This window comes from Nipponia nippon, unplaced genomic scaffold (assembly GCF_047370975.1).
Source record: "Nipponia nippon isolate SJK-2023a ecotype South Korea unplaced genomic scaffold, ASM4737097v1 scaffold_1, whole genome shotgun sequence".
Lineage (NCBI taxonomy): Eukaryota > Metazoa > Chordata > Aves > Pelecaniformes > Threskiornithidae > Nipponia > Nipponia nippon.
In genome coordinates, this window is record NW_028262290.1 from 119,233,106 (window position 1) to 119,246,041 (window position 12,936).

General features: G+C 38.8%; 1 protein-coding gene across 5 annotated transcripts in view; it reads left to right on the top strand.

The window, feature by feature from the left end:
- TOPBP1 (DNA topoisomerase II binding protein 1) overlaps positions 1-12,936 on the top strand; it is a 25,543-nt gene continuing 12,607 nt past the window's right edge. For 3 of the 5 annotated variants that reach the window (XR_015707342.1, XR_015707345.1, XM_087769542.1), the window contains exons 1-14: positions 1-43; positions 473-560; positions 1,102-1,236; positions 1,814-1,957; positions 2,747-2,928; positions 3,075-3,268; positions 4,092-4,271; positions 5,444-5,613; positions 6,170-6,333; positions 6,854-7,101; positions 7,398-7,717; positions 8,557-8,729; positions 9,764-9,975; positions 11,248-11,540. Coding sequence is in view for 1 of the 5 variants with exons in the window: in XM_087769542.1 (XP_087625668.1) it covers positions 480-560; positions 1,102-1,236; positions 1,814-1,957; positions 2,747-2,928; positions 3,075-3,268; positions 4,092-4,271; positions 5,444-5,613; positions 6,170-6,333; positions 6,854-7,101; positions 7,398-7,717; positions 8,557-8,729; positions 9,764-9,975; positions 11,248-11,540 (2,496 nt within the window). In the remaining 4 variants the exon portion in view is untranslated. Of the gene's footprint in view, positions 44-80; positions 182-472; positions 561-1,101; positions 1,237-1,813; positions 1,958-2,746; positions 2,929-3,074; positions 3,269-4,091; positions 4,272-5,443; positions 5,614-6,169; positions 6,334-6,853; positions 7,102-7,397; positions 7,718-8,556; positions 8,730-9,763; positions 9,976-11,247; positions 11,541-12,936 lie in introns of those variants that run through there. The other 2 variants (XR_015707344.1, XR_015707346.1) reach the window with 2 other exon arrangements.

Sequence of the window (12,936 nt, forward strand, 5' to 3'; positions counted from 1 at the left end):
GCGAGCGTCGCCGGTTTCCCGCCCGCTGCGGAGGCGCTGGGCGGTGGGTGAGGGGCTGGGGTCGGGCCCCCGGCCCGCCTTGGGGCCGGGACCGGGGTCGGGGTCGCGGTCGCGGTCGCGGTCGCGGTGGGGTGCGTGGTTAAACCGGTAGCGCCGAGCACCCGCTGCGGAGCAGGGGCAGGTGGGTGCGCGGGAGCCCTCAGGTGGGCGCGTTGGGCGGCAGCAGGGCCCCGGCGTGAGGAGGGAGCCCTGTGGGGAAGGGGCCTCCCGGTGGGCCCGGCCTCCCCCGCCCCTCTCCGGCAGAAGTCGGCGCCGAGGCTGGGCGGCGTGGGGCAGGCCCGTGGGCCGGCGGGGGCAGGGAGAGGGACGAGAGGGGTTCTGCAGCTCCTGGGGGCGGGCGGCGCGTCCTCTCACCGCGCGGTTCCGGGCGACGCCGAAAATGTCAGGACGCTTACCGGGTTTTGCTTCTCAGTTAAAGGATGAAAGGTAGTAAGGAGCCATTCTTCGTGAAATTCATAAAGTCTTCTGGGAACTCGGAGTATTTCTTTAAAGCTCTTGAGGTAAGTAGGTTTGATCACCTTTCTCAGTGAGCTTGATGAATTATCTAATTAAATGATTTATGTGGTTGACTTAGGTGTAGCTTATGTGTATACATATGGAAATAAAGCTATTTCTGTAATAGAGGTGTTTAGTGTTTAATAAAGTTTGTTGAACAAGAACAATTCTGTTGAAGAAATTACTTCTTGAATGAGAAATAATTATCCTTTCAACACCTATTGACATTTAGTGAAGTGACATGTAGCTTGGAAGGTCTGGATGGTGGTCACTCATCTAAGCAAACTTAGGAAGGGCACTGTGGATTGTTTTCCACCTTGAGAGGCTGGTGGGAGCTAAAGGCACTGTGTGGCGGGGTCAGGTCCTGAAAGTTTGTGTGATGAACACAAAACAAGGTATTTTAGCCCTTTTTTCTGCCAATATACTCTTGCATGGTAGCTTTGCTGTGAGCTGTTTCGAGTAGAGGTACTTGTGCAGTTTCCACAGGATTGGCTATTTGTGTTTTGTTAATTAAAAAATGTTGTTGTGTGCACTGTTTACCCGCAGTCTATAAAAGAATTTCAGTCAGAAGAACATCTCCAGATCCTTGAAGAAGAAACAGCACTCAATATAAAAGAAAATGATAAATCGCTTTACATTTGTGATCCTTTTAGAGGCGTTGTTTTCAATCATCTCAAAAAGGTATGCTACCCATCACATTACTTCTAGCTATATTCTTTCTTTTCTAGAAGCCCTCAGGTCCGTACTTGCACTCTGTATGTTCTCTCTTTTTGCACTGAATATAGCAGTATGAAGTATTCACAATAAAATCTTTAAAACTTCACTGCATCCTGTATTTAGGGAAGAAGACGACTAGCAAAGCATAAGGATTATTTTGAAGCACGTGGAAAAATAAACAGTGTGATCAGTTCCAAGTCTGCTGGAGTCATTAAGCTGGCTCTCACACTTTCTTATCTCCTGAGTAACATGATTTTGTTTGACCTGCAAGGAATTGTCCAGTAGACAAAGATAGGCTAGCTGGAATTCTCTGGCATGTTAGCTGCTTTACTGAGGCCAGAACACCTACAAGGATTGTACTGAAAATCCGCAGCTGAAAGTAAAAACAAAACTGTCAGCTAACTGGAGATGTTGGAGGAGGAGGAGAGCAGACCAGGGGCCCTGCCTTCCTCAAGATTCAGGGTCAAGGAAGGCCTTCCTTATACCAGTGTACCTTCTGCTAATTTTCTTTGGTTTTTTTTTTTCTGTTATTTTATTGCAGCTTGGTTGTAGAATTGTTGGACCACAGGTAGTCCTGTACTGTATGCAGTCCCAGCAATGCGTCCCAAGAGCTGAGTATCCTGTGTACAATATGACCATGGCCGATGTAACAGTATCCTGTACCAGCCTTGAAAAAGATGTTAGGGTAATGCATTGTACAAAATGGATTGTTCAGCTGATTATCGTTGACATTTGCTTCAGATGGCTCGTTACTAAGGCAGCAGTCGTACTATATATAAGTCTGATTGTGCCTGTGTCTAGATATATCTAGTCTTTCTATAGACTATGTATACTTTAGGTAGAGAGTTGTATGGAGAAAGAGTGAGTCTTATATGTAGTATATAAATGTGTATGTAGTAGTATATCTATGCATACACATGTATATATTACACAAGCATATATGTATATAATCATATAAGATTTCAGCTGTATTAATATGGGAGTAAATGTATGTTTTAGGGGTTTTTATTAACTGATTAGACAGATCACTTATCTTGCTAGTTTGTCCGCAGCTGTAATGCTACAGACAGCATGCTCTATTTCTGGTCACTTAAAACTACATGGTGAAGGTTTAATACCCAGTTGGCTATGGTTTAAAGAGTTTATCTTAGAAGTTTAGTTTTTATTTATTCCGATAGCTCTTTCTACCTAAAATGTCAACCATCCGTAAAATTTTACTCGTACAGTATGATTGTAGTATTTTTATGAAGGGTGCGTATCATGTTCAGCTTATCATAAATGCAAATAAAATGGAAATTATATTTGATGTTTTTCATGGCTTCCATATATATCCATTTTGTATTTTTGAACAGTTTTTTAGGAGAAACCATGGACAATTGAAATCCATGATTTTGTTTTTTTAAGGTGAACGTGAGTGTGATGTAGGTTCTTTCTTTTTTCTGATAATTTTCTATAATTTTTTTTCCCCACCCAGGAAGAAGTTCATAAATACGTGCAGATGATGGGTGGACGTGTGTACAGAGACCTCAATGTGTCAGTAACGCATCTTATAGCTGGAGAAGTTGGCAGCAAGAAATACTTAGTAGCTGCTTCTCTGAAAAAACCTATTTTGCTTCCCTCTTGGGTTAAGACGCTGTGGGATAAGTCTCAGCAAAGGTATAAAAAAAACCCCAAAACAAAACTGTTTTTGTTTTGGGGACTGGTAATTCTTATGGTGATACAGACTACTTTCTTTTTCTGGTTGATTTTACTTGGAAGAAAAAAATATTTTATTTCTTTTTTTCTTTCTTTCATTCCTTTAGCATAATGAGATACACTGATGTTAACATGGAAGACTACGCTTGTCCTGTGTTCCTTGGCTGTACAATTTGCGTAACGGGCTTGAGTAGTGCAGACAGGAAAGAAGTCCAGCGCCTCACTGCTGAACACGGTGGGCAATATACGGGGCAGCTCAAGATGAATGAATGTACTCACCTCATAGTTCAAGACCCAAAAGGTAGAACTTACAGAGTAAATATTACTTTCGCTTCTTGAGCTGTAGTGTAAATACGCATAAGCATAAGAGTTTGAACTGTCTTTGTGTCTGCTTCAGTGTTGCTCTTACTACTTCTGTTTAGGGAATCACTGTTGATGGGAAGAGTAACACAGGGCACTCTTACTTTGCTCTAAAGGCAAGAGAAAGAGAACAAAAGAGGAAAAAAAAAACAGAGACCCAGATGATATTTAAGGGAAGAAAAAGGGAGAATCCTAGAGGGGATGAAAGAATAAAGAAAAACTTAAGGTTTTTTCGAGAGCTGGATAGGACTTAATTTATATGCTGATTGACATTGGATTGTGGACTCACGTTTTTTAACTGATCTATTCTTTGTGCCTTCTGGACTCCCTACTAAGATAAAATGAAAGCTCCCTTTCCTTCCTCTTTGGAAGATGAGAGTATTGTAGTTTTATTGTGAGAAGAATGGGAAGAGTTTTCTTTTTTCCCCAATTTCCCTCCCTTTCCTTTCCCAGGAAATATCCTGGGACTTTGTAAACTTTTTTTTTTCCCGTGCTTGAAAGCTTTAAAGTTTTTTTGTTTTGTTTTGTTTTTTTTGCTTTAGTCATACTGTACCCATGAGCTAGCCATCAATGAGATTTTTTTTCTCTAACTTTATTTAGAGAATAAATAAGCAGCTTATCAGAAGAGACCAGAATAACACAACTTGCACATTGAAACATTGAAACCAGTTATTATATTTCTTAATGTCCAGCCTTCTTTCAGCAATCACTGAAGCATTAGCCTTTTAGTAACTTGTGATTTTTATTTCATTTACATTTGAAAGGTCAGAAGTATGAATGTGCCAAAAAATGGAATGTGCACTGTGTGTCTGTGCAGTGGTTTTCTGACAGCATTGAGAAAGGCTTCTGTCAGGATGAGACAATGTATAAAGTAGAGGCTGGATCAAAACTGAGTAATACACCCAGTACCTCAACACCTACGAATCATGCCTGCAAGCCCGATAGTAAGTAACACCTTTTAAAATGTATCAAAGTAAGGTAGGAAACATTTGTAGTAAGGAGGAAGAACTGTTTCAAATTAGTAGGGTGCTGCTCACTTTTGCAATGGTGGTTTGACAGTTTGGGTTCTGATTCTGCTTATGCTTAAAGCACAACAGATTATTTTTATGCACATTGAACGTTCCAACGTGTGTAGACTTGAAACATGTGAACAACTGTTTAAAAAGTGAACTTGAATTAGGCGTATGGTTGTCTGCTTAAGAATTGACGGTGTGTATCTCTTTAAGTCTTAAAAGCACAACTGTTCATACATTTGTAGTTTAAAACCAGTATTTTTTTCTTCATATATTTGTTTTTACTTACTCCACACTATTAACAGGAGGAAAGTTAAAAACATTTTGTAAACAAACATGGTAGTTTGAAAGACACAGCCAGCTTTAAATGTGTCTTTCCAAATGCCTGTTACTGACTACTACTTCAGGAAATGACTGAACAGGAACACTGGGTTAGCACTACCAACAGAGCACTGCAAAATCAAATTTGGTATTATGGAAACTGCATATAACTCTCTTAAATCACTGAGCTTCATGTTGATTTCTCTTTACTACAGAGAGGCCTGCTATTTTTAAGAGTATTTCTAATAGGTGGCCACAAAACTGGAATAAAAGCTTTGTAAACCAGTCTCATTGGCTGCTATCTCACAGATGACATCCATTTGGGAATAAACAGAAGGTGCATAAGCACTCTTGCTAGCAAGACCAGACTCGATCTGTGTGTAAATAAAACTCTTGGTTTAACCAAGCTTAATCTTACCTAGTATTTTTTATTCTTCAGACTTTACATTTCCCTCTAGCACAACAAAATCAAATAGAATCAGAATGCTTTGGGATGGAAGGGAACCTTTAAAGGTCATCTAGTCCATCCCCCCTGCAATTGCCAGGGACATCTACAACTAGGTCAGGTTGCACAGAGCCCCATCCAGCCTGGCCTTGAATGTTTCCAAGGATGGGGCATCTACCACCTCCCTGGGCAACCGGTTCCAGTGTTTCACCACCCTCATCGTAAAAAATTTCTTCCTGATATCTAGTTGTGGCAGTTTTGTATTTTGTTTAGTGAAGCAATGGAGAGAGATGAGCCAAAACTAATGCATCTTTTTTATTTTTAATCTTATTTAAAGATCATACCCTTTCGGACGTCAGCCACATTTCCAATATCAATTTGAGTGGTGTTAATGAAACAGCATGTAGTTCTGCTATGAGCAGCAGACTGGATCCTCTTCCTGATGAGCTGGAAAACTTGGACATAAGTTCTTTTCAGGCCCGTGAAGATTTGTTAGATGGGTGTCGAGTATGTATAACAATGTATACTTTGAAATGTTCCGTCTTAACCCTGTGGAAGTAACTAGGTTGAAGCACTGGCAATTGCTACTTGATTGAATTGTTGCTTCCATGGTCAGCAGCAAATGCCAGATTTATTTTGTGTCCACATGCTGTAGCTTGCATGTGTGTCTACATATATGTGTGTGTGTATAATTGTATTAAATCTGTAGTATAAATACAAAATTATATATTTATAGACATATATATTTAAACACTGTAGTGAATGGGTTCTAGAATTGGTGTGTGGTTTTAGGTGTTTTTGTTTGTTTTGTTTTAGTTGTACAACTTTTTCTGGGGGTTCATTCCATTAGCAAATATTGAAGTTTTGCTAGATTAATTTGCAAACATAAATTAATCCAATTCTAAAGGCTTAACTTTTTTGCTGCTTCTCAGAAGCTGTATCACTAGTTTCTCTGTTCTACAGCAGTCAAAACAAATTATACCAAAATATCCTATGTTTTTTTTCTTTTTCATTTCTTTCTCTTTTTTTAAAAGCCTTTTTTGTTACTCTGTTCTCTTTGTAGATCTATCTGTGTGGCTTCAGTGGCAGGAAATTGGACAAGATGAGAAGGCTTATTAATTGCGGTGGTGGTGTTCGATTCAATCAACTTAATGAAGATGTTACCCATGTCATTTTGGGGGAAAATAATGATGAGTTGAAACACTTTTTGGACAAGACAGCTCACAGGTTATGATAACTATATTGCTTGAGGTCGACTTCCACCTTGCTTTCTTTCTCCTGCCACTCTGTAAACAGGAAAGCATGTATTGATTTGAAAATGCTAAATAGTTCTTGACTTAAATGAGAAGACTTACAGCTAGTATTCATAAGTACATTCTCGTGCGCTCTTGAATACTGTAGTTCTTTGGGTAGCCATGACTCTCCACAGTGAATAGAAAAACAAATATTCTTATTGGTGAAAAGAGGTGTTAACATGCATTTATTAGTATATTGAGGAGGAAAGATTTGGCAACGCAGCAGTGGTAGATATAATTTACATTATGGAAAATAAGTATGAAATTCTCTGTTCTCAGACTGAAAGAATTAAAAAAAAAAAATTTTGAGGTTTGTAAAGTGCCCAAAGCTTGCGTAGCATTGGAGTTATAAACTTCAGGTGTGTGTAAATACTAGTATTTACGGAGCGGGAAGGAAGAATCACAGTTCTGAAACCTGCTGTAACTTGTTTGTATAACGCTTTATCTTATAGGCCTCATGTCGTGACAGCAAAATGGTTGCTGGAGTCATTTAGTAAAGGTTATCTACATCCAGTGGAGCAGTATGTCCCTCTAAACTACCAACTGTTAGAGAACCCAGTTTTGGAGCAACCTCGAATAAAGTCAGTTCTTCCCAAAAATAACAGTCTTTTGAAGAAAGAAGCTGTGAATGTTACAAAGCACCAGAAAGCTGCTGAAGATGACTTCCTCTCTCTCTATGTAAATAATGATTCTATGTTAGGTATGTTCTAGGCTCAGCATACCATAGGAAGTTTAACTGCTCATAATTAGCATTTGAGTTTTGCAGCATTTGCTTATTAAAAAGCTAGCCACGTCTAGTATGTTAACTTCTATACTGTGTTTTAGAAATCAAATTTAAACATGCCTATACAGAGCAGTTTTTAACTAAAATCTGGCTGAAAACAGCAGAATACTGTCATTTCTTCATGAAGCTGTTTTGAGTTGTCTTTGATGTTCTTGTCAAGCAATTACTATGGTTTGTTGGTTTTGTTTGTGTTTTTTTTTTTTTTCTTTCAGATGAAGCTGAAAAACTAACATCCAGAACCTTCAGTGATGTTACTCACTTGACTATTCAAGGAGAGAATCAATCTTCCATCTGTAATGGTTCTTTGGGAGAGTCTTCTGCGCTGGTTGAAGGAGGCTTATTTGTCAGAAAGAGATTTCTTCTTTTGGGTTTTGGTGAAGAGGACGAGTCCTGTATTGCAGATATTGTAAAGGAGAATGGTGGGAAAATTCTGCCGCTGCAAAGCAGAACCATTGCAGACTATGCTGTGGTACCTTTATTGGGGTGCACGGTGAAGCCGACTGTTGGTGATGTTGTCACGAATACGTGGCTGGTAAGAGAGTTACCTGTTTACTCATGGAACTGAAAGTGTATCTATGTTAGACATATGTCTTGTTGGAATGCAGAGTTATTGGCGGCTTAAATGTAAGTAAGATACTGAGAGATTAGCCTCGTTTCATTTGAAATGTACTAAATGAAAGCATGCTTTAAAGCCTCTGCAACTGTGTGGTATCTCTTATCTGTTTCACTTCGTTTTCTACAGGCTTGTTAAATAGGACTTCATTGTCATGACTCAAAGGCTTCGTATGTGAGAGTCTGACAGCATTCTCTCTAAATAATGAGTTGTAGGAGGAGCTAGTTGACTAATAATGATTTCATTTGATGTTTTTGTGCTTACTTTTTCTTGTTTCATGCTTTTTACAGCTTTTTAACTTGTAGCAGAAAAGCAAGTCAGCTTTGTAGCTCAAAGTCAAAAAATATTAACTATTTGCCAAGAGTAGGCACATGATGTAGACGAACTGCTGTTAGTATTTTTCAGTACTATGTAACTTTCTGTGAAGTGAATCTATACTCTCAGATCTATAAGATCTAAGATCTAAGTGAATCTGTATCTCAGATCACGCCTTGAACTGCTTTAAGGGAGCCTCTAGGGTTGGAAGAGTAGTAACTGAAAAGTTCTGAATAATGCCTCAGTATGTCAAACGTGGCAAAATTAAAATGATCTAGAAAAGAATTTGTCTGATTTAATGGGAAATAATTAGTCTCAGATGTAATGATGTAAGCAAGATGGCTTGTTGAGTCCATAAATGCTATTGTACAGTTGCTGAAATATTGTTGGGTTTGTTGCTGTTTGGCTTGATTTGCATTGTTCTGTCTTTCACCTTCTTTAAGATAACATGTGTGGAACAGCAGCTCCTTTTAGATCCCCAGTCCAATCCGCTTTTCACACCAGTCCCAGTAATGGAAGGAGTTACCCCTCTGGAAGATTGTGTTCTTTCTTTTAGCCAGTTCACTGGTGCAGAGAGAGACTCCCTGGTTTATCTGGCAGGACTGCTAGGAGCAAGGTATGTCTCCTGTCACCCTTTCTTCTTGTTCTTAGACAGCCAGTATGATGAAATCCATTATGCATTTAATTTCTTCTTTTACAGGAGTAACATATTAGAGTTAAAGCTCTTTTGGATTCTATTCATTTACAAAACTTAGTGCTGAAGCAATGAGACATTATTATATAGTTCTTTTATTTTCCTCTCCTTTAGAGAAATGTAGTCAGTATTCATACAGTCTAATTTCTACCAGTATACGCTCAGTCTCATATTTCCCAATGACTGAGTCTCAGTAACCTTTTGCTCTGCGCTAGAACAGAGCAAAAAAAAAAAAAAAAAAAAAAGCCAGTTTTTCAGGTGTCAGGCCTTCTGAGTTGCTCTTCAGTTGTCCATGAGTGGACCATTGTTTCTCTTCTTCAGTACTATCTGGTTCAGCCTCATAACCAGTGATAGTGCACCATTTCTTAGGAGCTGGGATGGTGAATTATTTGCTCCCAGTTCGTCAGGATCTTTGAAAAACATTAAGAAAAAAATGTTTAGTCATGAAGTGGCAAAACTGTATAGCTCAGAGTATCATTTGATCTGATTTGTAGTCTGTTTGAACTAAATTCTTTGCTGGTGAGTTCTCAATCCTGCCATCTTCTTGGAAGATTGGGTCCTTGATGATAAGAGAAAAACTGTAATTAAAGAAAACTGTTGTTCATTTGGAAATGATGCTTGTTGGCTCCAGAAAGGAATCCAGCCCATCCATTAATCTTGCAGAGGAATGTTAGGCCCAGTGTATGATTTGGAAATGGGATATGTGAGGACTTCTAGAGTATGAGAAATGCTATGTTTTCAATACTGATAGAAGCAAAACATTACTGTTTAACTTTTTTTTATTTTTTTTTTCCAGCTTGTAGATGTAGATTAGGCTGTGAAGTGCAAAGTGGATGGCCTTAGATAATTCTACTGGTTCTTTTTCTGTTGCTTGAATGCATTTTGTAACAGTATAAATGTGCCCTAGATTAAGTTTTTTTATGACTAGATGAATGTTTTATTTAATCTAATTTTAGAGTCCAAGAATTCTTTGTGCGGAAAGCCAATGCAAAAAAGGGAATGTTTGCCAGTACCCATCTTGTGGTGAGAGAACCGGATGGTTCCAAATATGAAGCTGCGAAGAAGTGGAATTTGCCGGCAGTCACTGTAGCTTGGCTTTTGCAGTCTGCAAGGACAGGAAAGAGAGCAGATGAAAGCAAGTTCTTGGTTGAAAATGCAGAGGCTGAAGGTTGGTTATTAGCAAGTTAGGGAATACGATTGTGTCATTGTTCGTTCACGATAAAGGTGGCAGGTATGATGAAATTTTTTTTCCTAACACCTTCAAAGTAGTAGAGCTAAAGGGTATTTTTTGAAGTATTTTTTTTTTTCCTGCTGTTGAGTCGTGGTTATAGAAATGATACTGTGTGTTTGCTGCAAAGTCTCTTGGAGCTAGTGGAGTCTTGTGATTATCAGTCAGCTGGGAATCAAGCTCAGTGTCTCAGCTTTGTCCTTTCTGACACATATGCCGCTCTGTAGATTGTGTGGGAATTGATAATAGATCCAGCTTAGAACTTCATACGTGTTGATCTGCAATGACATGATGCCCCTCTTTTCAGTCCTTCATGCCTACTTCATCTTCTGATGCTTCTGCTCCTTTTCCAGTTATTTCACACCTTTTATTTGGTAATATTTCTTCCATATTAAGATGCAGACTACAGTGATTTAATACTGAATGTTAGCAGACCTGTTTTACCAGTGCCCTTGTGAATTAATTATATGGGTCACTAAGTCAGAGGACAAAAAGGTATGTTGTTGGCGTAGGCACGTCTTATCTGTATATTACCTTTTTAAGGAAAAGAAGTCGGGGGGCAGGGGAAACGAGCAGTAAAATGTAAAAGCAATTCTTGTACTAATCTTTTTTGAGCTATAAAATCATGCTTATCTAGAAGCGTTTATGATGGATAAGCTTTAAGGGCTTATTCTTGGCTGAATCTTGGTCCTATTAATCCAAAGGCATAAGGGACTGGAAGCGTACATAGTGACCTAAAGAGGTGTGATTCAGAGTCATGAATATGAAAGAAATTTTACGTTGCATGGAAAGTAAGGAGCCAGGGAGGAGGAGTTACCTTTAGTGTTGAAAGGGAAGGGTTTGTTGTGTATTACATATTTTTCTTCGATTTGTATTTTGATAGTTGTTGTACAACATACGTGAGCTATACAGGTATGTGTGGAACCGCAAACAGCGTGAATGGGCCAGGGGTTGCTTGCTCTTTTTCGGACACTTAGGGTCAAGCTCAGTACCAATGTCGTTCAAACTAAGTAGTTAACTGGAAGATACACTTAAGATACTGGCTTTTAAAATACAGTTTAGAGCATTTATTGGGGGAGATATGAATTATTTTTTTAAGGAAAGGAAGGTCAGATGGACTTTCAGTTGTTGTTTAAATAAAAGTGTTTGTGAGATTTGTGTTCAAAAGAAAAATCAGATTGCTTGCTTATGTTTTCTTTGTTTGTTTTAAAGATAAGGAGAGTTCCATTACTCAGCTTAGCAAGACACCAGCAACTGGTAAATCTCCTGATTCAGAAAAACCTACTTGCCTCCTTGAAGCTGGAAAAAAAACGGCTGTGACCCCTCTTGATATCAACAGGTTCCAGAGTAAAGCTTTCCAAGCTGTAATCTCTCATCATACTGGGAAGACAACAACCCCTCTTGCACAAGGGGGGCTGCCACAGAAAGAACCATCTTTACATCTTGATACACCCTCAAAATTTCTTTCCAAAGACAAGTTATTCAAGCCTTCTTTTGATGTAAAGGTGATCATCTTTGCAAATTTTTTAGTCTGTAGAGCCAGTAGGGTTAAAGATGCGCATACACTTAAATACAGCACAGAAACCTATGCTTACCCCTTTTTTTATGCTGTTAACATACAGAATTTCCATTTTGAATACAGCCAGGAAAACTGTCTCTGTTTGTTTATATGTATTTCTAGTTAATGACCTGTGGACTAAATTTATTGACTAGTAGATGCTTTAATATCCTTAACAAAGCTCCTTTATGCTTATTGCATCATATGCTCACGTGTTCTACACCTCACATGGTATACAGTCTGTGTTCCTTACGTGTAAAGGCTGAGAAATGTAACAAGAAGGCTTATAATTGCTCCAGATATTTGAAAACAAGTGTTTGCTTGTTTTTTGATGAAATGCTATTTTAATGAGATGTTTCAATGTACTAACTTTATAGTAATTACAAAACTGTTACTGCAAATTGAAAAATGCAGTGGGGTTTTGGGTTCATTGTCTCATTCTGAAGGCCACAAGAGGTTAGAAAAACCAGTAGTCTTAAAACAGAACCAAGAAACCCCTGACACTTTGGGAGTATCTGTGCTGGAATAGCTTGTGAACGACTCAAGTGTGCTTTGGAAGGTTTCAGGTTTTTTTTTTTTTTTTTTTCATTTTCAAGGCCTTAATTGAAAGACGAATGCACTGAATTCCTGAAAAGTTGTTGGGTTTTTGGGGGGGTTATTTTGTTCTGTGGTTTGTTTGGTTTTTTTTTTTTTTAAACCCCTCTGCCCACAATAGAACAAGACGTATTACAAAACCAGAAGAATCTCGTGTTCTCTTTAGTTAGTTCTGCTTCAAGAAGAGAAGGCTCTGGGTAGACCTTATAGTGGCCTTCCAGTACTTAAAAAGGGGCTTACGGAAAAGATGAGGAGGGACTTTTTATCAGGGAGTGTAGTGATAGGACAAGGGGTAGCAGTTTAAAACTGAAAGAGGGTAGATTTAGATTAGATATTCGAAAGAAATTTTTTACGATGAAGGTGGTGAGACACTGGAACAGGTTGCCCAGAGAAGTCGTGGATGCCCCATCCTTGGAAGTGCTCAAGGGCAGGTTAGATGGGGCTTTGAGCAACCTGGCCTAGTGGAAGGGCTCCCTGCCCATGGCACAGGGGTTGGAACTAGATGATCTTTTAGTTCCCTTCCAACACAAACAATTCTTTGATTCAATTGGTACTCTGCTTTTTGAAATCTAATAGTTTACCACTCTGATAATTTTCAAAAGTAAGATATTCTAGACCAAAATTTCTCTTTTTTTTTAAAAAGGGCAGTAGGAAACCTGCTGTTCTAAAGGTGCAGATAGAATCACATACATGCAACTCTTGTCAGTGAAGGTATTAGTAAATTAAAGTAATTGGTTGGGATTAGGAAT